This window comes from Dipodomys merriami, unplaced genomic scaffold (genome assembly GCF_024711535.1).
Source record: "Dipodomys merriami isolate MVZ:Mamm:240054 unplaced genomic scaffold, mDipMer1.0.p SCAF_4, whole genome shotgun sequence".
NCBI classification, from domain to species: Eukaryota; Metazoa; Chordata; class Mammalia; order Rodentia; family Heteromyidae; genus Dipodomys; species Dipodomys merriami.
Window position 1 is genome coordinate 78646252 of NW_027205603.1, and position 25140 is coordinate 78671391.

At 37.0% G+C, this 25140-nt stretch overlaps 1 protein-coding gene across 5 annotated transcripts in view; it reads right to left on the minus strand.

The window, feature by feature from the left end:
- The window catches only part of Taf2 (TATA-box binding protein associated factor 2), a 63899-nt gene that overhangs the window by 37226 nt on the left and 1533 nt on the right, over positions 1-25140 (minus strand). For 4 of the 5 annotated variants that reach the window (XM_069991320.1, XM_069991321.1, XM_069991322.1 and 1 more), the window contains exons 3-15: positions 24195-24355; positions 22614-22732; positions 20219-20360; positions 15513-15744; positions 14290-14474; positions 12534-12647; positions 9734-9833; positions 7940-8025; positions 7322-7457; positions 4600-4754; positions 3850-3964; positions 3391-3500; positions 802-867 (exon numbers count right to left, since the gene is read on the minus strand). In XM_069991320.1, coding sequence (XP_069847421.1) covers positions 802-867; positions 3391-3500; positions 3850-3964; positions 4600-4754; positions 7322-7457; positions 7940-8025; positions 9734-9833; positions 12534-12647; positions 14290-14474; positions 15513-15744; positions 20219-20360; positions 22614-22732; positions 24195-24355 — 1721 coding nt within the window. Of the gene's footprint in view, positions 1-801; positions 868-3390; positions 3501-3849; positions 3965-4599; positions 4755-7321; positions 7458-7939; positions 8026-9733; positions 9834-12533; positions 12648-14289; positions 14475-15512; positions 15745-20218; positions 20361-22613; positions 22733-24194; positions 24356-25140 lie in introns of those variants that run through there. The other variant, XM_069991324.1, reaches the window with a different exon arrangement.

The window sequence follows — 25140 nt, forward strand, 5'->3', positions numbered from 1 at the left end:
TGAAAACACAAAGAGTTGCCACTTTCCCTGAAGCTGTGTTTCAAATACAGTGAATATTAACTGACTGCTATTACCTGGAGTCACTACAAATAAATACAAATGATCAGGTCCCACAGTACTGAATTAGAAATTGCTTTTTTTTTTTTTTTTGTCGGTCGTAGGGCTTGAACTCTGGGCCTGGGCGCTGTCCCTCAGCTCTTCAGCTCAAAGCCAGCGCTCTACCACTTGAGCTACAGCGCCACTTCCGGTTTTCTGGTGGTTTATTGGAGATAGGAGTCTCACGGCCTCTCCTGCCCGGGCTGGCTTTGAACCGCGATCCTCAGATCTCAGCCTCCTGAGTAGCTAGGATTACAGGCGTGAGCCACCAGCGCCCGGCTAGAAATTGCTTTTTAAGATGGCAAATGATTCACATGCACTTCACAGTTTGAGAAATCTGCTTAAGAGGTCGATCACAAAAGACCAGGAAGTAAAAATAAAGTAGTGAATAAGTAATGAATAATCAGATGCCCACTTCCACAATTAATACTGTAACATCCTCCTAATTTCACCTCACCCAATCTAGTTAAGACTTTTTAGCTTTTGAAGGAATTAAGATTTTATTTAAAATTTACTTCTAACAAAGGTTCTACTGACTTTCAAAAGTTTTAGAGCCAAGTATAGTATATACCTATACAACAAGAACTTGGGAGGCTAAGACAGGAGAATCATAAGTTCAAAGCTGAAACCCTGACTCAAAAACTAAAATGAAAAATCTTAAAAGCATTCATTTTGAGGATAATTACATACTTTTAATTAACTTACTCCATTGCAGAAAGATCCATGTCAACTTCTTCTCCATTCATCAGTGGGATTTTTTTCTTCTTATTCCTGTATTTAAGGGAAAGTTTGAAAACTGAGATTTCCAAATCTGAATGGAGATAAAGAAATGATTTTAAAGTTCAAAGAAATGATTTTAAACAACATATATCCTATGGAAGAATTATTATGAAATGTAATGAAACAACAAAGTTTATTTTGAAGCTAGAGTAAATGAAGTAAATCTTGAAATCTTTACCTAACCAAAGTTTAGTGAAAATTAGAACTATATGATTAAATTACAATTTAAAATATGCATATTCCCAAGAACAAGCAGGCACAGTGTTACATAGGGAAAAAAAGTTCTATCAATAAAGAAATCTTTTCTAACCAATAGAATTATAACCAAAACTAAAATGAGATACAAGTAATTGCAGATCAAACTGTGTTACATGTACAAGGCTCCTTCACAAGACTTTAGCAAAAACATAAGGAACTGTTATCCTGTTAATTATTACTTTCTCATGAAACCTATTTAAGGATCATACACTGAAAACTGGGGGAAAACAAAAATAAGAAACGAGTCTTTCTGTGTTCCTTAATCTAAAAAATACTCAAATCACATAATATTACAGAAGAAAAAAATGAGGAAATGTTATGGAAATTGCAATTAGATGCTCCTAATTTCCAAGGTGCATAGAACAAAAACAAAAGGGATTTCACTCTGAATTTCCCTCATTAGTAATGTAGAACATTTTTCATATCTATTGGCCACTGGAATATTTCTTTTGAGAAATCTACTTAGGTCTATTGCCCATTTCTTCTTAGGTTAAAAAGGTGAAAGATAAGTGTTGGAGAAGACGTGAAAAAAAGGAGGCCTGCACTGTTGGTGAGAACATAAGTTAGTGTAGTCATTATAAAATAATATGGAGGTTCCTCAAAAAAAGAAAAGAGGTACCTTATGATCCAGTGATTCTACTGATGTTATATATCCAAAGAAACTATCAAGACATCTGTACTCCCGTTTTTATTGTATCAATATTCCCAATAGCCATGAAATAAAAATGCCTACTGTCTGATGGATGAGTACAGAAAACACAGTATACTCTGCAATTATAAAAAAGAATGAAATCCTATTATTTGCAACACTGTAGGATAAACTGAAGATCACTGTGTTAAATACACTAATCACACAAAGACAAGTATCTCATGCTCACTTTTATGTGTAACATAAAAATGTTGACCTCGGGCTGGGAAGATGCTTGCCTTGCATGCATAAGGCCCTGGGTTCGATTCCTCAGCACCACATAAGCAGAAAAAGCCGGAAGTGGCACTGTGGCTCCAGTGGTAGAGCACTAGCCTTGAGCTGAAGAGCTGAGGGGCAGTGCCCAGGCCCAGAGTTCAGGCCCCATGACCAGCTTAAAAAAAAAAAAATGTTGATCTCACAGACGTGAAAAATTGAATGGCATTACCAGAGGCTGGGAGAACAGGGGAAAAGAGAAGAGAAAAACTACTCAGTGGTCACTAAGTTGTAGACAGACAAGAGAAAGTAGTTCTGATTGGTAATGTACAACAGGGAGACTAACAATTCTGTGTTTATTTCAAAAAGCCAGAATAAAAATTATTCTGAATTTTTTTTTTTTCTGACCATAGAGCTGAAATGAGGGACTGTGGGCAGTCCCTGAGCTCTTTTGGTCAAGGTTAACATCCTACCACTTTGAGTTACAATGCCACTTCTGGTTTTATGGTGGTTGACTGGAGATAAGAATCTTAGGGATTTTACTGCCTGGCTGGCTTTTTAAATCAAGTTCCTCAGATCTCAGCCTCCTAAGTAGCTAGGATTACAGGCGTGGGCCACCAGTGCTCAGCTTTTGGAATATTTTTATAAGGAAATGACATGTTCAAAAAATAGGTATGCACAACACGATTTAAACATTATACAATGTAGTATTGAAAAAAATTAGTTTTTTTTCAAATGAGAGACATGCTTTATGGGTTGGGGTAAGGAACACTCAAACAAGAGACATATTTTATAGGCTAGAGTAAGGCATATTCTCAATTAATTCAAAAGTATTATATTCAGCTATAGTATAAAGTAAGCATTTTGTCAAGAATTACACAATGCATAAGTGAGTTCTGGATGTACAAGATTTGGCTATTGACAATAAAACTTCTGAAAAAAAGTTCTGGAGGACAAGGTGATAGTTAATCAAGAGTTTAAGATGCAAGAGCCTATAATAGCATATTTAGCTATTTGCTTTAAATGATCATTTTTCCAGTATTTCCTGTAGATATTAATCTAACAAGACTAATCAAATAAGTGATTTGGCTTAAAGATTTCCTTAGCTCCAAAGACTGAAACTTCCATTCCCCTGTCCTCAAACCCAATTTTAAAAATTAGCTATTAAACATAAAGATGAAAATGTCAAGACAGAATGCAAACAAAGCATGTTTGGTAATGTTACCTTGAACTAATATAGTAAGAAAAAGGATACCAATATTTAACCTAAAAAACCTGGTGTTCAGCAGGATTTTTATGCTAGTATTTGTATCCGTAGTTTAAGAACCAGTTTATAGTTACGACTCAATACCTACCTTCTGCTTTTGGAATGGCAGGGAATATCATGTTTAAGGCTGTTCTCTTCAATTTGCAGTGTATGATTGAAAGATCCATCTAACTCCTGTACTGTTACTTTAAGTGGTCCCTTTAAAAAACAAAATACTATTCAAAGACAGTACTGGATACATACCACTGTATACTTATATGCACAGACCTATACGTATGTATTTATATATACATATTTAAAATAGATATAAACTAAGACTAAACAAAATGGGGTATCTTCTGATAGTTAATGAGGAATGATTAGTCTAAGTCCCTTGAAATTCTCATCTGTAGCCCTTCTCTTTGTTTATATATGGTATTTTCTGAGTATTCTTTACAAAAAAAATCTCCTTATGAATCTTCTAATCACCAATCCCATCTTAAATTCTTTCTACACTGAAACTGGATAATAGTGCAAAAGAACCTCTTGTAAAAAAAGTAACACTTACCACGTATTTCTGAGTTCCAGGGGATGTATAATCTTGCTTTATTTCGAGTTCTAAGACATTTCGTTTTCTATTAAATGCAAAACTTCCATAAAATTTTACTACTCCACTCTGGTCTCTAAGGAATAGTAAAGGAAATCTGACACACTGAAATAAATATATACTATAAGATTATCCATCCTGGTATGAAAAGTTTTCAAATATATTTTCACCAGATCAAAGCCTCAAAATATACTTTATAATATTCCAGGTTGCAAAGTATTCAAAATTCTTATGAAAATTTTGTTTACATCTGGGAAAACATTTCTGAAACATGGAGAAATTTGTGTTTTGAAAGCAAAACCACTCTACTGGATTATTAATATAACAGTGTTTTGAAATGAAAAAAGCAAAAATTGCAAAATTCCAAAGTACTACTTAAGTTGTGCCAACCTTTAACCACATCTGAAAGTCAGGAGTCCATTTCCTATTACAAGTTATACTACAGGCCTGTCTGTAGACTGTTTACTTCATTTACCTTCAAACTTGCATCTTTAACTCACTTAAAAAAAAGTGCTCCAAAACATATCCAAGTTTACAAACATAAACAAATGTGTATGTATGCTATCTCAATCAGTAGGAGCTTGACACCAAATGATTCACAGCTCATTTATTTTCAGTATTTTTTAGTAATATCAACAAGTTATATTCCTTTCACCCCACACACACCTCATCCCTCTTCTCCCATCTTCCCCATTTCACTGGAAAGGATACACCCATTGCTTTATTAAGGGCTGGATGTCTTTGCCAGAGACATTTGAAATGGATTTCAAAAATCCAGATGTGGAAACCAACATCTGACTCCACATATGTGACTGGAACTTCTGAGATGAAGCAGTACTAGCCAGACTTAGCAGCTTATTGAAAACCTTTAAAAATAAAAGTATCATTTATTAAGTTAATATCCATATTGCCCTACAATTTTATCATATCGATTATAGAGGACAAAAATTTCACAACTTATTACATAGGTTGTTCAGGTTAAAAGACTACATGCAACAGAAACATGACACATTCCATCAGCCAAAATATGAGTGTTCTTCATATAAACATTATTCAATGTCAATGATATACTGATCAAAGAATACTATTAAGAACAGTACACTTAATATCTATAAATTGTTATGAGTTTTACATAGACACTAAAAATTAACAACTTAAGAATACTTTTTAGGAGCCCAATACTCCCTTATCTGAGACATGTAATGTTCTTGTATTCTTTTTCCTACTTGGGAAAGGGGGATAGACGGGCATCAACCCAGAACATCACAAGCCAGGACAGCATAAAGACACTTGCACATCCACGTGCACTGCTTCACTATTCACAATAACCACAGATACCCTATAACAACTAAGTGGATCAAGAAAATGTGGTACATATGCACAAAGGAATTTTACTCATCCATCAAAATATTATGTCATTTGCCAGGAAATAGCTGGCAGGCTGAGAGAGAGAAAGGGCACACAGGTTTTCTCTAGAAAAAGTAGATCTAAAATAAAACTATGCCCAAGGCATTTATACAGCAACAGACTGACTAAAGAAAGGTATACTCAGGGGAGGAATCCAAAGACGTAACTCTTCTGATCAACTAATGTACTGTTTATTAAAATGAACACCAGGAAGTAGAAAAATGTTTTAGAAGATAGACGAGGGGGGGGAATGCCACAGGAATGAAGGGAGGGCAGGCAAATATAGTCATTATATTAAACATATATCATGTAAAAAATAAACTACATAATTTGAGGCAAATGGGGGAGAATAAAGAAAAGGGTGACACAGACCAAGAAGCATTGTACTCATAATCTGACTTATGGAACTGAAACCCCTATGTACAACTACATAATAATAATGGTAATGTTTTGTTAAGGTGGAGAGAGGAAAATGCAAGGAGTTGTCGGGTGCCAGTGGCTCACACCTGTAATCCTAGCTACTCAGGAGGCTGAGATCTGAGGATCAAGGTTCAAAGCCAGCCCAGGCAGGAAAGACCATGAGACTCCTATATCCAATAAACCACTAGAAAACCAGAAGTGGTGCTGTGGCTCAAGTGGTAGAGCACTCGCCTTGAGCTGAAGAGCTGAGGGACAGCGCCCAGGCCCAGAGTTCAGGCCCCACTACCGACAAAAAAAAAAAAAATGCAAGGAGTGAGTACACTGGTAATAGAGCGCTTTGCCTAGGATGCATGAGCACCTTGGCTCAATCACCAACACTGGAAAAAATAACAAGTACATAAATGATAATCCTCATTAGGGTCAAGCACAAGTAGCCTATGCCTGTAATCCTAGCTACTCAGGAAACAGATTTGAGGATCAAAGTTCAAAGCCAGCAAGGCAGGAAAGTTCATGAGACTCTTATCTCCAATTAACCATCAAATAGCCAAAAATGAAGCTGTGGCTCAAGTGAAAGAACACTAACATTTACCTGGAGCAAAATACTCAGCGTCAGTGCCCAGGCCCTGAGTTCAAGCCCCAAGACTAGCACCAAAAAACAAAAACTTCATTAGCATTTATGCCATTATAAAAAGTAGAGTGAGTATTTTATGGACAATCTTTCTCATTTTAAAAAATACTTGTTTTTTAATCTAAATGTAACATGAAACACAAAAGGATAAAAAAAACCTTAGGACAAATTTGAAATGCTGCTTATTTTTTAAAATTTTGGGAGCTGTATTACGACTTAAAGGCTGACATTTCCTTGCTCAGCAAATACTCTACAACTTGAGACATGTTCCTAGCACTTCTGTTTATGATTTTGTTGTTTTTTTGATAGGGCCTTCAATCTTTGCCACTTTTACAATGTCTCCCTTTTGTCTGGGTTGGCCTCCAACGGCAATCCTCCCAATTTCTGCCTCCTGAGCAGCTGGGATTATAGTATAAACCACTGTACTCAGCCAAAAAAATGCTTTTATGAAATTAGTTACACTTGCTTGGATCTAAGAAGGCTATCAATAGAAAAACTGGCTGAACATTTATAATGCACTTGTCTGATTTCTACTAACTCATCTCCTGCACTGTAACTTCTTATATTAAAGCTTGTTTAGAAATACAGGGAAAGTTAGCAATAACAAAAATAAACATGATTTAAATTGGCTCTATCTTATTTCTGAAAACCTTTCAAAATATAATTTCAGACCTAACCTGCATGGCAGAACATAAAATCATATAAATGAATGGGCCTTGTTTTCACATTCTAATTTATCTTCCTAATAATCATTCTGCATTTGAGGAAAGACTACTCAATGGACAAGCAAAGCTAAAAGCCAGACTCCATTCTGCAGCACAGTAATTAGAACACACACACACACACACACACACACACACACACACACACACACACACACACACACACACACACACACACACACACACACACACACACACACACACACACACACACACACACACACACACACCTTCCATTTTTTCTCTTATTACTTACCTGTAGCATAAATTCCATGCTGATCCTATTTTCAATCAATCTCATCACAAGGTGAGCTTTACACTGAAACATAGTATAGTATTCCCAGGAGAGAGTATGCGGGTGCTTTATCGAAAAGTGTAGGTGGGATGCTGGACTTTAAAAGAAAAAAAATTTGTTTAATATACAAATTTGACCATTAACACATTTCAAGATAAAAAAAAACACCTCATGAGAAAATATAACCAGTTTCTTTAGTAGTAATAAATCTCTAAAATGAATTTAATGTAAGTTATATGGCTGAAAAGAAACACATGCAAAGGCTTGAACTTGCCTAGGCGCTGTACCTTAGAGTTTTTGCTCAAGGCTAGCACTCTACCACTTGAAACACAGCTTATTTAGGTTTTTTGGAAATAAGAGTCTCAGGACTTCCTTGCCTAGGCTGGCTTTAAATTGCAATCCTAAAAATCTCAGCCTCCTAATTAGCTAGAATAACAGGTGTGAGTCACCAGTGCCCAGCTGTGCATCAATATTTTTGCTACTATTACTCCTTCTTTGGCTTGTGTTAGCCTTAAGAAACATCACACATGTGCTTCTATAAAAACAAGGTTTCTAATATCATCTGAAAAACAAACGTACTTATCCTTCTCTTTTCCTCCACCAAATATAGGATGTAGTAAAACTCCCCCAGTTTTCAGTTCATATGCCACTATTTTATCTAGTTCCTAAAAGATACAAAAACAGAAGTCAGTAAAACCTTTGCCACACAACAAATTTTATAAGTCAACTTTAAATTCTCATTCTTGGAATCAAAATTTAAATTAAGTGTAAAGGATTTAGAGAAGCAAACTACACAGTTGCCTGGCTACTAAGTACCAGTCTTCTGTAATTCGTAACTGCAGAACAGGCTAGCAGCCTGGCAAGTTTTTAATATTCATTCTCTCTGATCTGTCTTCCAACTGAGCCACCTAATTTTTGATCAAATCTTTGAAAAATAATGAAAAAGATGTGACAGTGACAAAACATAAATTCATTAAAAGGTTACTTAACATCTAATAAACCGTTTACTAACTATAAAAGGTACTTAAATTACTTTTTAACTGAGAAACTCCTTTCTTAGGCTCAAGAAATGACTGAAACTGTATATCCAGCCCTCACTTTGCATTTGTGTCATGAGCTGAGTCATCCTCTCCTGCAGCAACTTTTGAAATCACCTTGGGCTCTAGAAAGGACAGGATTTAGGTACAGAAAAGCATGTTGTAACAAAAGGCAAACTGCCCCTCAGGCAATCAATGCCTTATCATCTCCTGGCGAAGGCTAAGTTGTACCAAAAGAAGAGAACATCCAAAAGCTTAAGACAAACCGCCAGCCAGGCAACAGAGTTTGTCCCTGTTCACACTGACCTCTCCAGAGACTGAGGTAATGGGCAACAAGGCCACAGCAGTGACTGGGAGGGTTTAATTAAGCATACCTTTTCCCCCACCCCTCCCAGTTTCCCATCATTTTTAAGCTAAAGTTCATGTCAGTACTCTGAAGATGACTGAAGACTGCTGAAATATTCTTCCCAGGGCAACCAGCATCATGTAATAAATCTCTTTACTTTACCCTTCATTATGACATATGGAAGAAACACATGGAACTCCTGGAGTTTAGGCCTAGGTCCAAAATTCTGGTTTTATTATATACAAAGCACCATGTGGGCTGGGAAGGTGGCTCAGTGGTAGAGCGCTTGCCTTGCATGCATGAGGCCCTGGGTTCGAGTCCTCAGTACCACATAAGCAAAAAGAAAAAAGCTACAAGTGGTGCTATGGCTCAAGTGGTAGAGCACTAGCCTGGAAATGAAGAACTGAGGGCCCAGAGTTCAGGCCCCACGACCAGACCCAAAAAAACCAAAAAAAAAAAAAAAAAAAAAAAAGCACCATGTATATTATGTGTGTCTGTGTATAAAAATATATCTGTCACAATCTCTGCCTGTGAGGTAAACACCAAGATAAGACTTGGAGAGATTAACTGACCATGAAGCTAAACAAATTTAGGAAATGGTATAAATCATCCCAATGAGAAGCTGGGATGACCAACTTGTAATTTATAGTTTAAACGTTTGCTTCATGGAATAACATTGTCCAAAAAGAAGTGTACTCACTACCTGACTATGAAACAGTAACTCATCTACTCATGTATCCATCACCTTTATCATAACAATAAAAATGTTTTTAAAAATGTTTTCTTCCTTCGGGAAAAGTCTTCAAGACCTAATTGTGACAGATCATTAGTCCTTCTCAGTCAAGTGAGTCTCATTATGCGAGGAAAAAGAAATCAGCTTTTTTCAGTAACATTTTTAAATTATTTTACATGGATAGGATAACTTGGAAATCAAGGAAATACTATAATATAGTTTTCTGATTTGTAAGTAAATGACCCAGTTCTTCTTACCTCCTTAATCCAATGACGGTACTCATTAACACCAAAAGTTTTTTTCATCCAAAGTCCATAAATATAGCCTGAAATTCCTTTCAGCACCCACTCATCAGACCTAAGCAAAAACATCAAAATAAACTTTTTTTTAATTATAAAAACTCTTTACATGAGGTCAGCAAAAATAGTTGTATTTCTCTGCTTTCTAAAAGAAAAAAATGTTATTAACAAATTATTAGGTTTCCTAGATTCCTCTGGCTGAGCTGCCATTCAGCTGTCTTTATATCTGGCTGTACCTTAATTATAAGACTATGTTATGGCTGGGACAATGTAATTCAGTGGTAGAGCATTTGCCTAGCATGAACTAAGCCAGTACAGAGGGAAAAACAAAAAAAGCTTTATAAGTATTATACAAAGCCAGTACAGGGGGAAAAAAAAGCTTCATAAGTATTATTTCAAGTAAAATTTACCAATGTATATATGTTCTATCCTCCCAGTGAAACTTTCCTGCCCAATTCTGCTCATACTGTCTGCTTCTAGGGAAGGACTTGCCTACAACCAAGATGGCACTGCTATTGTCAATCCTACACATAATTTCCAATAATATTCTAAAACCTAATGGCAAATTATTTTTTGGTTTCTCCAGAAGGTAATTAGCACCATTCACTCCTTTATTCATTCCTATGTTCATCTATCTGAACATTTTGCCTACAATGTTCTGAGTATTATACCTTAATGAAGCTAGATGTAATTTTAGGACAATCAAATCAAGAGGCCCTATCCTGTCCTCTCCCCTGCAGCAAGACAGAAAAAGAATCTAAGATTTATATAGTATATATGGTATAAGATGTAAACAATGAAAGATTATAATCTTAAGGGAGTCAAGGCCTGGGCCCATGCTAAGCAAGTGATCTACAAATATGCTATACCTCCAGCCCACAAAATGTTATACTTGCATGTTTCAATTAAACTGATATAACACTAAACACTAGATAAAAAAAAAAAAACCTGCCTATTAATATCAGTACTGTACAGGAGAATTACCTTATCTTAAATGTTACCTGGAACATTCCCAACTACTCTGATATTAGAATTCTAATTATATTTTTCTGTATATTCACACATTCATGTAGCATTCAGATTTGTGTTTGTGTGCATGTATTATGTTGGTCTTGGGATTTTAATTCAGAATCTGAGCACTGTCCCTGAGCTTTTTAACTCAAGACTTGCACTCTAACACTTCAGCCACAACTCCTCCACTTCCAGCTTTTTTGGTGGTTAATTAGAGAATAAGAGTATACAGGACTTTCTTACCCAGGCTGGCTTTGAGCCGCAACCCTCTGACCAAAGCCCCTCCTGACCAGCAAGGATCACAGGCATGAACTAACAGTGCCCAGTTAGCATTCAGACTTCTTTGTTTGCATTTTGATTCTGGGGCTTGAACTCAGGGTTTGGATGCTGTCCCCAAGCTTTTTTTGCTAAGGCTAGTACTTTACCACTTGAGCCACAGTTCCACTTTTCAGTGGCTAATTGGAGAGAAAGACTCTTGTGCACTTTCCTTCCCAGGCTGGCTTCAAACCACAATCCTCATCTCAGCCTCCTTAGTAGCTAGATTGTAAGCACAACTACCAATACCTGGCTAGCACTCAGATTTTTTTTAGGACACTATTAACAAAATTCACACTTCATTTTTAAAATTTTAATACTTTTTATTGTAAAAATACTGTACAGAGAGGTTACAGTTACAAGAGCAAGGTAATGAGTACATTTCCTATCAAGCATTGTTGCTTCCTCCTTTATATTTCCCCTACCATCTCTTCCCTCCTACCTCCACAACTACACTCACCCCGCCCCTAAATTGTAAAGTTCATTTTTCAACATAGTATCTTGTATATCTCATTGTTATAATGGGTCAACTTGTATCCCTACTTAAGCATTTTGTTTTTGCTCTTCCCCTCCCTCCCTTTCCCTCCCCAAATTAGAGAAGTGTCATACTTCATTTTTTAAGATACATTGTTGAAGTAATTATACTGATTTTAAGGCCAAAAATTTAGATGAAACTTAAAACTATTTTTCATGAGCTATATAGAAAATATTTTTTCTATGTTTTATTTCTTTGAAATGAGGTTTTACTATGGTAGTCTAGGAAAACTTCAAAATTGTGTTCCTTAGCCGGGTGCCGGTGGCTCATGCTGGTAATCCTAGCTACTCAGGAGGCTGAGATCTAAGAATCACAGTTCAAAGCTAGCCTGGGAAGGAAAGTCCATAATACTCTTATCTCCAATAAACCACTAGAAAATGGGAAGTAGACCTGTGGCTCAAGTGATAGAGTGCTTCAGCCTTGTGCTGAAGAATGCAGGGACAACACCCAAGCCCAGAGTTCAAGCCCCACAACTGACAAAAAAAAAAAAAAAAAAATGTGCTCCTCATACCATAATTAAAGTCATGCTGTCACCATAATCAGGCTCCAAATAACATTTTCTGTAACAGGTATCCACAAAATGGGCAAAACTCAACTTACTTTGCAGAAAAAGAAAACAAAACAAAGAAATCATTCCTTTTTTTTTTTTTTTTGGTCCGGTGGTGGGGCCTGAACTCTGGGCCTGGGCACTGGCCCTCAGCTCTTCAGCTCAAGGCTAGTGCTCCACCACTTGAGCCACAGCGCCACTTCCGGCTTTTTTCTTTTTGTTTATGTGGTGCTGAGTAATCGAACCCAGGGCCTCATGCATGCAAGGCAAGCGCTCTACCACTGAGCCACCTTCCCAGCCCCAGAAATCATTCCTTTTTGTCAGTAGTTTTAAACTCTGGAATTACTTACCAAGACATTCTGGATATAAAACAGCCAAAAAATTGTTGGGCCAAGGACTGGGCTAAACACCTCCTAGTCAGAGGTGTCTCATCTATAATCATAGCACTGTGAAGTAGATTGGTGCTGAAATGCAAAAGAAGAGGGAAAGTTAATTATAATCAAGAAACATTTAGTCAGAATAGAAGAGTCATACTTTCAAACAGACAAAAGAACTTAAGTTAGTTTCAAAAAATAAAAACCAGAATATCCTTTCAAACAGCTTTATAAATCTTTTCAAAACTTAACTGAAATTCATCTTGGTAATTTTCATTTATAGGAAGGTTTCCCAATGCTTTCCATTAAAAAAAAAAATGTAGTTAACTTTTCTAGAGGGTGGGAAGAAACTGCTGTTAATTAGAAACTGGTACTAACATGAAAGGGCCATCTAATGGAAAAGGTATCTTCCCCTGCCAGACATGGTGGCACATGCCTGTACACTGGAGGGTGAAGCCAGAGGATCCTTAACTATACAGAAAGTTGGTGTCAAAAAAGAAAAAAAAAATCTGGTGCCAGTGGCTCACGCCTGTAATCCCAGCTACACAGAAGGCTGAGATCTAAGGATCACGGTTCAGAACCAGTCCTGGCAGGAAAGGCAATAAACCACTAGAAAATGGGAAGTGGCCCTGTGGCTCAAGCAGTAGAGTACTCCCCTTGAGCTGACGAGCTCAGGATAGTGCCCAGGCCCTAAGTTCAAGCCCCAGCACTGGTCAAAAAAGAAAATTCAGGAACAGAGGTAAAACTGTTCTTAAGACACAAGTGAGTAAATTTGTAACTCTCCAAAGAAAGGGAAGAACAGAAGCAGAAAAGGTAACAAGAAAATGGAAAAGAAAATGAAAAAGAAATATTTTCTAACTTTTCAGCAACAAATTTCTGCTATCAGCAAATTAATTTATGATTTTAAGCTTTTATAAACATATAGTAAAACAAACATGAAAAATATTAGTATATAGCCGGGCACCAGTGGTTCATGCCTGTAATCCTAGCCACTGAGGAGGCTAAGATCTAAGGATTTTGGTTCAAAGCCAGCCCAGGCAGGAAAGCCTGTGAGACTCTTATCTCCAATAAACCACCAGAAAATGGGAAGTGGCACTGTGGCTCAAGTGGTAGAGCGCTAGCCTTGAGCTGAAGAGCTTAGGGACAGCTCCCAGGCCCAGAGTTCAAGCCCCATGACCGACAAAAAAAAACATACACACACACACACATATATAAATATATATATATGTATAAATATATATATATATATATATACTAACACACAACACATACATATTAATATATATATTAGTATCTGTTAATTTTGCTGTTGCTGTTGGCAGTGTTCTCAGGGCTTGAACTCAGCATGGGCACCATCTGTGAGCTTTTGTGATCCAAGCTAGTGCTCTACCACTTGAGCCACATCTACACTTCCAGCTTTTGGAGATTAACTGGAGATAACAGGTTCATGGGCTTTCCTGCCCAGGTTGGCTTTGAATGGTGATGCTCAGATCCCAGCCTCCTGAGTAGCCAGGATTATAGATGTGAGCCACTGGTACACGGCAAGGATGAGTCTTCTTTAAGTTTTTCTTCATCTTTTTCTATATTTGAACATTTGCTCATATTTAAACATTTTTATAGTCAACAACACCTATACTAGAGCAAAAAAAAAATCAAAAATCCTTATATGATCATTACACCAATTTTACCTCCTCCTATTTTCTTAGGCATTTAAAATTTGAGGATACACTACCTAAAAATGCTCATGGAAGCATAGGCTGCCACTTCAACATAAGCCTCATCAATGAACACAGTCTTAAAACAGGAATATGGGTAACGACACGTAAGAATTTCTTCATAAAATTCAAAAACTTCATGAAGGTAAGATGTTGTATGTTTAAGCAATGGAAGAAGTTGAGGTAAACAAAAGTGAGTTACCTGAAAATAAAAAGCAGGGAAGATTAAGTACAAGATAATTTCAAAATGTTAAGCTTCCTAAACAATTAGATAAATCCATTTTATTTTTAGCAATTTCATGATGTTGACAAAAAAAAATGTGCTGAAACAAAAATTATTGATGTTTATGGATTTTATTCACAAACTATCCACAGTTCTGAAATTTTAATCAAGATGTATTATGTATCAGAGAAATACTTAAACTTCCTGAAAATAAAACTTAGGTTCCAAATTAAATTAGAATTTCTTCTTTCATACATACAGAACAAGAAGGAATTAAAATTCTAGGGCTTATTGTAAACTTACCTCTCATTCAAAAGTAGCTACTTTAGTGAAAACAGTACATTTCATAGTAATTTGTTAGCAACTTGTAAGTTGCTAGAATTGCTAGCTAAGTCCTCTACATTGAGAAATATCCTAAGTCCCTGTATTTTAGTAATCCAAAGAATTGTAATAAAGAATAATCACTGTAGTGCTCTAACATTTCAAGTATATTCTGAAAGCTCCAGGCAGCTTATATTAGTGAGAAAACTGAAAAAGTGATTGGTAAAGTGGCTTACACTTAGCAAGAGTGAAGTCTCTGAGTTCAAACCTGGTACTGCCAAAAGAAAAAAGACCCTGTTGGGCTGGCAAGGTGGCTCAGTGGTAGAGTGCTTGCTTTGCATGCATGAGGCCCTGGGTTAGATTCCTCAGTACCATATAAGCAGAAAAAGCATGAAGTGGCACTGTGGTTCAAATGGTAGAGTGCTAGACTTCAGCTGAAGAGCTGAGGGACAGTGCCCAGGCCCAGAGTTCAGGCCCCACAACTGACAGAAAAAAAGAAAAAAAGAAGAGAGAGAGAGAGAGAGAGAGAGAGAGAGAGAGAGAGAGAGAGAGAGAGAGAGAGAGAGAGAGATCTGAGAGAGAAAGGAAAGGAAGGAGGGAGGGAAGAAAGGAAGAAAAGAAGGAAAGAAGACCCTGTTTTATTAATACTTTTTAGAGTGGAAGGACAGATGTAAATGAGAGGAAGAATGGACTTACCTCATGCATGTATGGATCTACAAGTATTTCAAAAGGTCCAATGGCCAAAGAGATATTTGAGGCAGCTGTTGGAATGGTGAGCATATAATGGAAGGTCTTCTTCCTCATATCATGGGTATATACTGTCTCTACCAGATCTCCATTGGACACAGCTACCATTGCAGCATCTACTGTAAATTCCAATTTCCACGTACACAATTCAGAGTATGAATCAACACATGGGAACCAAAATCTAGAAAAAAAGATTGACAGTATGGAAAATATTGCTTTCCCATCTAAGTTATTTTGACATTTCTAGATAACACGTAGGAAACTTCATGTATTTGGCTAATAACGCCTTTTAGTATATATCTCTATATATACGAGTGGCTCACACCTGTAATCCTAGCCACTCAGAAGGCTACGAGCTGAGGATTGCAGTTCAAAGACAGCTAAGGCAGGAAAGTCTGTGAGACTTTTTTTTTTAAGGCCTGAGGCTTAGACTCAGGGTCTGGGGCACTGACCCTGAGCTTCTTTTGCTCAAGATTAGCACTATCACTTGAGCCACAGTGCCACTTCCAGTTTTTTCTGTTTATGTGGTACTGACTAATCAAAACCAAAGCTTCTGGCATGCTAGGCAAGTATTCTACTAAGCTATATTCCCAGTACCTGTGACTCTTATCTTGAATTAACCACCAAAAATCCGGAAGTAGAGCTGTAGTTCAAAGTGGTACAGCACTAGTCTTGAGCAAAAATAGCTCAAGGAGTGCCCAGGCCCCATAACAGACAAAAAAAAAAAAAAAAAAAAAAAAACTAATAAAATCTGTTCACAACTGGTATTTGGAATTATAAAAAACTATCACATGGCAACTCCAGTTCAAATCCTAAACTACAATTCTTAGTTCTAATTTTCAACTGAAAGGTAATTTAAACTCACATATTTAGGTTAGCCAGCAGTTACAGAGCATTCACTTACCAAAATGAAGTTTGTGTGTGTGTGTATGTTGGACATGGGGCTTGAACTCAGGACCTGGGCACTGTCCCTGAGGTCTCTGGCTCAAGGCTAGTATTCTACCACTTTGAGCCACAGCACCACTTCTTGTTTCTGGTGGTTAAGTGGGGGTATGCGTCTCACAGACTTTTCTGCCTGGGCTGCCGGCAAACTAGGATCCTCAGATTTCAGCCTCCTCAGGCTGAGCCACCAGCACCCAGCTTAACATGAAGTTTTTTGTTGTTGTTTTTTATTTTTTGGGTCTGGTCGTGGAGCCTGAACTCTGGGCCTGGGTGCTGTCCCTCAGCTCTTCAGCTTAAGGCTAGCACTCTACCACTTGAGCCACAGCGCCACTTCCGGCTTTTTTCTTATGTGGTGCTGAGGAATCGAACCCAGGGCCTTGAGCATGGCAAGGCAAGCGCTCTACCACTGAGCCACCTTCCCAGCCCAACATGAAGTTTTTTGAGATAATGAATACTAGATGAATACTCAGAATCTAGTTTCTAAATTAAGAGACTACTTTTCCAGAGTATATAATACATTGTATAAACACAAACTAAAGGGAAGAAAAGTATGGAACACTGAGTGCCAGGAGCCTGAGCTCCATAAAACGCTCTATCTCCCTAGGAATTAACTTAACCAAAGAAGTGAAGGACCTCTATGATGAAAACTTTAAAAACCTGAAAAAGGAAATCAAAACAGAACTTAGAAAGTGGCCAAAACTCCCATGCTCCTGGATTGGAAAGATCAACATAGTGAAAATGGCAATACTTCCCAAGGCTATCTACAAATTCAATACAATACCCATCAATATTCCAACCTCATTCTTCAAAGAAATAGAAGAGACAATCCAAAAATTCATATGGAACAATAAAAGACCCCGAATAGCAAAAACGATCAACAGAAAGAACAGTGCTGGAGGAATATCAATACCAAATTTCAAACTCTACTACAAAGCCATAGTAATCAAAACAGCTTGGTACTGACACAAGAACAGACCTCAGGACCAATGGAATAGAATTGAAAACCCAGAAATGAGCCTACAGACATATAGTCATCTAATCTTCGATAAGGGAGCTAAAAAAATAGAATGGAAGAAAGACAGCCTCCTCAGTAAATGGTACTGGCAAAATTGGTTAACTACTTCTAGAAAACTAAAGCTAGATTCTTATATATCACCCTGCACAAGAATCAACTCCAAATGGATCAAAGACCTCAAAGCAGACACTCTGAAAACATTACAGGATGGAATAGGAGAAACCCTAGGTCTCCTTGGCACAGGCTGAAATTTTCTTCATAAAGACCCAGAAACACAACAAATCAAAGAAAGGTTGGGCAAATGGGATTGCATGAAATTACAGAGCTTCTGCACGGCAAAAGACATAGCTAACAAGATCAATAGAAAGCCCACAGATTGGGCGAAGATCTTCACTAGCCATACAACGGACAAGGGTCTCATATCTAAAATATACCTGGAAGTCAAAAAATTAAATCCCCCAACAACAAATCTTCAAAGAAACAACTTCCCAATAAATAAGTGCGCTAAAGAGTTAAAGAGAAACTTCTCTGAAGAGGAAAGAAGGATGGCCAGTAGACACATATGCTCAACCTCTAGCCATAAAAGAAATGCAAATTAGAACAACATTGAGATACCACCTCACCCCAGTTAGAATGGCTATAATCAAGAACTCTATTAACAACAGATGCTGGAGGGGATGTGGACAAAAGGGAACCTTACTGCATTGTTGGTGGGAGTGTAAACTTATTCAACCACTTTGGAAAGTAGTATGGAAGTACCTCAAAAGACTTCATATACAGCTCCCCTATGACCCAGCAATCCCACTTTTGGGCATTTACCCAAATGTTCACAAACAAGACCACACTAAAGCTACCAAAACGACTATGTTTATTGCAGCATTATTTACCATAGCTAAGATATGGAACCAACCCAGATGCCCCTCAGTAGATGAATGGATCAAGAAAATGTGGTATATATACACAATGGAATTCTATGCCTCCATCAGAAAGAATGACATTGCCCCATTTGTTAGGAAATGGAAAGACTTGGAAAAAATTATATTAAGTGAAGTAAGCTGGGCCCAAAGAAACATAGGTCCCATGGTTTCCCTTATTTGCAATAATTAGTCAAGCAGAAAAGGTCAGATAAGTTGATGTTAGAGAAATGAACCCTAAGATATATATTCAAATGTTTTTTTCTTTCCTGCGATTGTTTCTAACACATTTATAAGATTGTTTAACTAGGGATACAGGTAGACACATTGCAACACTGAGATGTACAAGTCATTATGTCGAAAATGAACTTTACAACTTTGGTGGGGGGGCAGGGAAGAGGATGGGAAGGGATGGGAAGGGAAAACAAAGGAGGCTGCAATGCTTGATAAGAAATGTACTCATTATCTTGCCCATGTAATTGTAACCCCTCTGTACAGTATTTTCACAATTAAAAAAAAAAAAAGCTCTATTTCCAGACAAACCATAAGTTTGTGAGGCATTAATGGCTCATAATGGTTCATGCCTATAATATTAGCTACTCAGGCTGAGATCCAGAGGACTTGCAACTGTCACCAAAATAGCCAGCAAGAAGCAAGGTTGGAGGTATGGCTCAAATGTAACAGTATGAGCCACTGAATTTAAGCCTCAGTACTACAGTAAAAAAGGAAAAGAGACAAATAGAGAGAGAGAACAAAAGAATAAAAAGAAAAAAGAAAAGAAGGGCTGTGGATACAGTTCAGTGGAGGACTGTCTGCCAGGAATGCAGTCCTTGGGATTTGATCTCAAGAATTGCAGTAACCCAAATGAGTGCTGATAAAGCCAGATTGGAAATTTACTTTTGCTTTTCTATCAGTCCAGGTTGGGTCTTAATATCTGTCAGGGCTAGGACTTGATACTGAAACAAAAATGAGCCTAAGACATTATCTCTGGCTTACAAAAATAATGTGAGAAAAGTATTCCTTATAAATAATTTAATAACATAAAGCTAACTACAGAGCTATGACAATGAACTACAATTCCACACTAAAGATGTAAGTAAATGTCACTATCAATTGATCCAAAAAAATTAAATATAAAGAATACTAGATAGGGGCTGGGAAGGTGGCTCAGCGGTAGAGTGCTTGCCTTGCATGCATGAGGCCCTGGGTTCGATTCCTCAGCACCACATAAGCAGAAAAAAAGCCAGAAGTGGTGCTGTGGCTCAAGTGGTAGAGTGCTAGCTTTGAGCTGAAGAGCTGAGACACAGTGCCCAGGCCCAGCATTCAGGCCCATGACCAACAAACAAACAAAAATACTAAATATGAAAAATATAATACATATAGTTCCATTTACATGAAGTTAATAGGATCGTGGGAGAGAAACATGCTTGGGGTGGGGGATGGTGAATGAGAACAAGTAGGAAATGCATCTGTAATGCTAGTAAATGCTGTGGGTCTTGATGTCAGTGTGACTATGGTCTTGTGTACTTCTGAGCATTACACAAAACATTTGTGCATTTTTTCTGTATGTATGTGCTACTTCAGTGTAAAGAACCAAGGAAAATGATTATGTCAGAATACAACTTGAAAGGATACAAAGAAGAGTAAGACACAAGAATGACAAAAAAAAATTAATGGGACATGATTTGGAAGAGGTATGTTTATACTTGCCACAATGTACAAAATATCTACACAACAAATACACAATTGGAAAACCAAATGAACTGAAATAGTTTATAATCTACCTTGTGGAATTTTGATACCCACAAGAGAAGACATGAGCACCTCTTTCAGCCATACTCCCCTCTACACTGGGTACCACAAAATGAAGACCTCCTTTCGGCTGATCCAAAGAAAAATTAATGTGTATCTTCAGGACCTTTAACTCTGCAAGAAATAAACATATATACATATCAGTTGACACATAAAAATATAAAGTGACCTATATTATAAGGTTAAAGACAGTGAATACAAAATGAGAATCAAAACCTGAATTTTATATTAAACATCATGACTTATGTTAGGATTTATCATTTCTCTGTCTACTCAATACCATGCTCTACTCCAAGGTATTCCTATCTCCAATTAATCTAATCAGTGCTCATAGTCTTCTATAAAGTCGTACCCCTCAATGTTTCTGACAAACTTCAATGTATTAAAGGAAAAATGTGCAGCAGGAATGTCGGGCACTGGTGGCTCAGGCCTGTAATCTTAGCTAATCAGGAGGCTGAGATCTGAGGTTGTGGTTAAAAGTCAGCCCAGGGAAGGAAAGTCTGTGAATCTCTTATCTCCAATTAACCACCAGAAAACTGGAAGTGGTGCTGTGGCTCAAGTGGTAGAGCACTCTCCTTGAGCTGAAGAGCTGAGAGATAGCGCCCAGACCCACAGTTCAAGCCCCACGACCAAAAAAAAAAAAAAAGTACAGCTGGGGATGTAAGTTACTGGTGAAGTGTTTGCATAGTATGTTCTGGGCCCTGGGTTATCCTAAGTATCACAAAACAAAACAAAACAAAACAAACACAACCCCTATAATAGACACTTAAGGCCTTTCAAATACAACTGCAAACTTTTCAAGTTTTTTTCCTGTTGTGTTTCTCTCAAAACTGATAATTCTAGTTGATTTAGAATAAACGTATTGCTTTCATTAACATTAAAATTATTTAACACCCAGCAATTACAACCATCTGAATACAAATGATGAACCAATTTCTGCCCTAAACACATAAACTCCATTCTGTGCCCTGCAATAAAACATAAAAACCCTTCTATATACCCTGCCTCCAAAACAGAAAGCAAACCAAACAAGTCTTTTAATTTCTTGATTAATTTATAAGATTAAATAAAAATAGGCAAAAGCATAATAATTATTAAGGATAAAACTTTATAGAGAAGGAAATGAAGAAGTGGGTTATATGGCTCATTGGTAGTACATCTGCCTGGAACGGAAAAGAAACTGTATACAATATGCACCATCTTTGAAAAAACAGAAAATCAAGATTCAGAAAAGATATGCTTCGAGTATACAGAATAAGTGCCAGGGCCAGGCGCTGGTCGTGACTCACACCTGTAATCCTAGCTACTCAGAAGGCAGAGATCTGAGGATCTCGGTTCAAAGCCAGCCTGAGAAAGAAAGTCTGTGAGACTCTTATTTCCAATTAACCACCAGAAAACTGGAAGTGGCACTGTGGCTCAAGTGGGAGTGCACTCGCCTTGAGCTAAAGAGCTGAGGGACAGCGCCCAGGCACAGAGTTCAAGCCCTATGACCAACCAAAAACAAAAAAAGAATGCCAGGAACCTCATCAGACTTCAGGCTGTTCTCCTGTTAAATGAAGGAATTAAACTAGATACTTTTTAATCATTTTCCTACTAAAATATTCTAAATTCTAAACCAATTTGATACTGCATAGAGTATCAAATCTTTACACTGTTACATCCATGACTTTTTAAAAAATATCTTTAATACCAGAGGTTGGTGGCTCACACCTTTAATCCTAGCTACCTAGGAGGCTGAGATCTAAGGACTGAGGCTGAGATCTAAGGATTGCAGTTCGAAGCCAGCCTTGGAAAGGCTTGTTTATCTCCAGTAAACTACTCAGAAATGTCCAGAAGAGACACCGAGGCTCAAGTTGTAGAGTATGAGCCTTGAGCAAAGGAGCTTGGGATAGTGCCAGCCACAGGAACAGCACGCACATGCACACATACAATCAATAAAAAGGATATAACTCAGTGGCAGACAATTTGCATAGTTTCCTTGAAGCCCTGGGTTCAACCTGCTGTATCATACAGGACAAAAAGTAAACCAGGAAAAAAAAATAATGCTAATACAAATGAAACTATGTGTTTTTGTCATGCCCATGATTAGTATTTTCCTGTTAGCTAGTGGGCCTTAAGAAAAAGAAGAGAATTTATGAAATGGAGTAAATCTGATCAAAGTACATTATAGGCATGTATGGAAACAATCACAATAAAACAGCTTTGGGACAATAAATTTATGCTAATTACAAAAAAAGAGCTTCCAACCCCTTCTATATATTTGAAGAAGTTATTTTGCAACATAGATAACAAGAATTTTCATGTCATTCTTCTGGCCTCTAAATGTAACATGATTTAATGTATAGTCACTTATTCTTGGTGCTTTACCATCAACGTGTTTCCACAGCTCTGATGGAACCTTAATGCAAAGTTCTCCGTTTCCTGCATCAGGATCAACAGCAGTAACTGCAGCAGCATAAGCATTTGAAAAGTAATTGAGATTTCGCCTACAGGAGGAAAAGCCAATGTTTATTAGCAGGAAATCAAGATTTCGCTAATATTTTTCGAAAGCATACTTGGACAGTGTTTGTTTATAAACATTGTATCTTCTCACACAAGTCATAGGAGTAAGTTTTAGTCAAGTACTCTACTCACCAAGGAAAAACTATTAAACTGTATAAACACAATGGCATACATATTCTCCAATGCTCTATGATCATTATTTCTTAAATTAATTTTGGAATGCTAAGATCTCTATAGTTTTCTGATACAACTGTAAAGAGAAAATGTAGCCAGGCGCTGGTGGCTCACGCCTGTAATCCTAGCTACTCAGGAGGCTGAGATCTGAGGATCGCGGTTCAAAGCCAGCCTGGGCAGGAGAAACCGTGAGACTCCTATCTCCAATAAACCACCAGAAAACCGGAAGTGATGCTGTAGCTCAAGTGGTAGAGCGCTCGCCTTGAGCTGAAGAGCTGAGGGACAGTGCCCAGGCCCAGAGTTCAAGCCCCACGACCGACAAAAAAAAAAAGAATATGTAAAATTGAAAAATAGTATTTGTTTGATAATTATATGCCCTGATTTCCCACTGGATGAAACAAAAGTCTTATAGAAATAGAAAAATAATTTTCTTCTATTTTCTAACTTAATTTCGTTTTTTAAAAAAGTACATATTAAATATACATTTGCTCACTGAAATCAGTTAGAGGAATATGGCAGAAAGAAAAAGGAAAGGAAGAGAGAATAAGAAAACAAGATGAAAGACATGATCCTTTTCTCTGTCCACCTTTATTTCTATCAACCTCCTATAAGGTAAGGCACAGGTAAAGCTAGGGACATTCCCTTAGCTTTTCACCTTGTTAAAAGACTAGTTTTACACCCAATACATAATGATTAAAGCAAAACTAAAACCAAAGTTATTAAAAGAACAAAAGTCAGTTAAACTTTAAAAAATAAATACCCTCAAATATAGTTCACATAATATTTTATAAGGTGTTTTTAAGCAGTCAAAGGATTTTAGAGATCTAAAGATTATTACTACTAAACTCTGAAAATTATTTTAATATTTATGAAATACTTATATAAACATTAAAAATGATTTTAAAATTTTACTTGAAATTCTCAAATAACACCTTTATTTAATACTTACATAAACATTAAAAATGATTTTAAAATTTTACTTAAAATTCTCAAATAACACCTTTATTTGGTACTTGTTGAACACAAGACTTTTCGCTTTGAGGTCCATACTCTATCTTGAGCCATTTCTAGAGGGACACCAAGACCTTGATTTCAAGCCACTGAAAAACTTGACCCTAATGAATTCTTGAAATGCCAAATGGTGATAATCTGGAGGTAGTCCACCTCCTATTCAAACTGCCTATCCAGTTTCTCTTCAGCACATTTTTTTCTAATAAAAACTTTTTTCTTACATAAATTCTCTTTATACAATTAATGAAGTGCTAAACTTACTGTTTTGATTCATTGTGACAAACTTCCAAGGTTGGATCATTATAAATGAAAGCAGCCTCTAAATCATTGATCCTTACTCGGTATATTCTACATTGCTTGCTGTTCAACTTGATTCTATTCAAGTTTGCAACTGTAGGAAATATAGTCAGTTCCACAAAACCCTGCAAAGAAAAATAATAATTTCATTATAAAGATCAGTATGCTTTGGAATATATTTCTTCTGTTTGATATTTAAGTATTTAACACATATACTACAATCTACCAGTATACAAATGTTGTCCAAATATCTTAATCTCAAACATAATTGTGCTAGTGACTGAATGGATACAGTTATGTTTATACTTTATCATTTTGATGGCTCAACTGCACTATCTGTGAAAATTAAGCCCGTTAGGAAGAGGAACCCAAACAGGGAACAGGAAAAAAATGATAGAGAATTTTATTTCATCAGAGGTTGGTAAGTGAAAAAACAACAATCCCCTCTTCCCCAAAATAGGGGTAGACACTGGTGGCTCACCTCTGTTATCTACTCGGGAGGCAGCTCTTACCTCTAATTAACCACTAAAAGCCAGAAATGGAGCTGTAACTCAAGTGGTAGAGGACCTCCTTGAGCATGAAAGCTCAAGAAGAGCACCCAGGCCCTGTTCAAGCCCAGGACTAGCCCACACACAAAGAACAGTAAAAATAAAACAAAACTAAAACTATTGAATCTAACAAGTTCAAGTGTCTGCTCAATGGGCATAAATCAGGACATGCAAAATATCAACTGCAACTTTTAACATCCTGGGATTAAAAACTGAAATTGATACTGGCATTCAAGATTAACCAACTCATAAGATTTAAGTCTTTGTAATACAGGTCCCTCAGATAAGGTAAATTAAGTATTTATGCTTTCAGATATTCTCCCACAGTGGGTATCAGCAATCTATACATCTAAATGGATGGA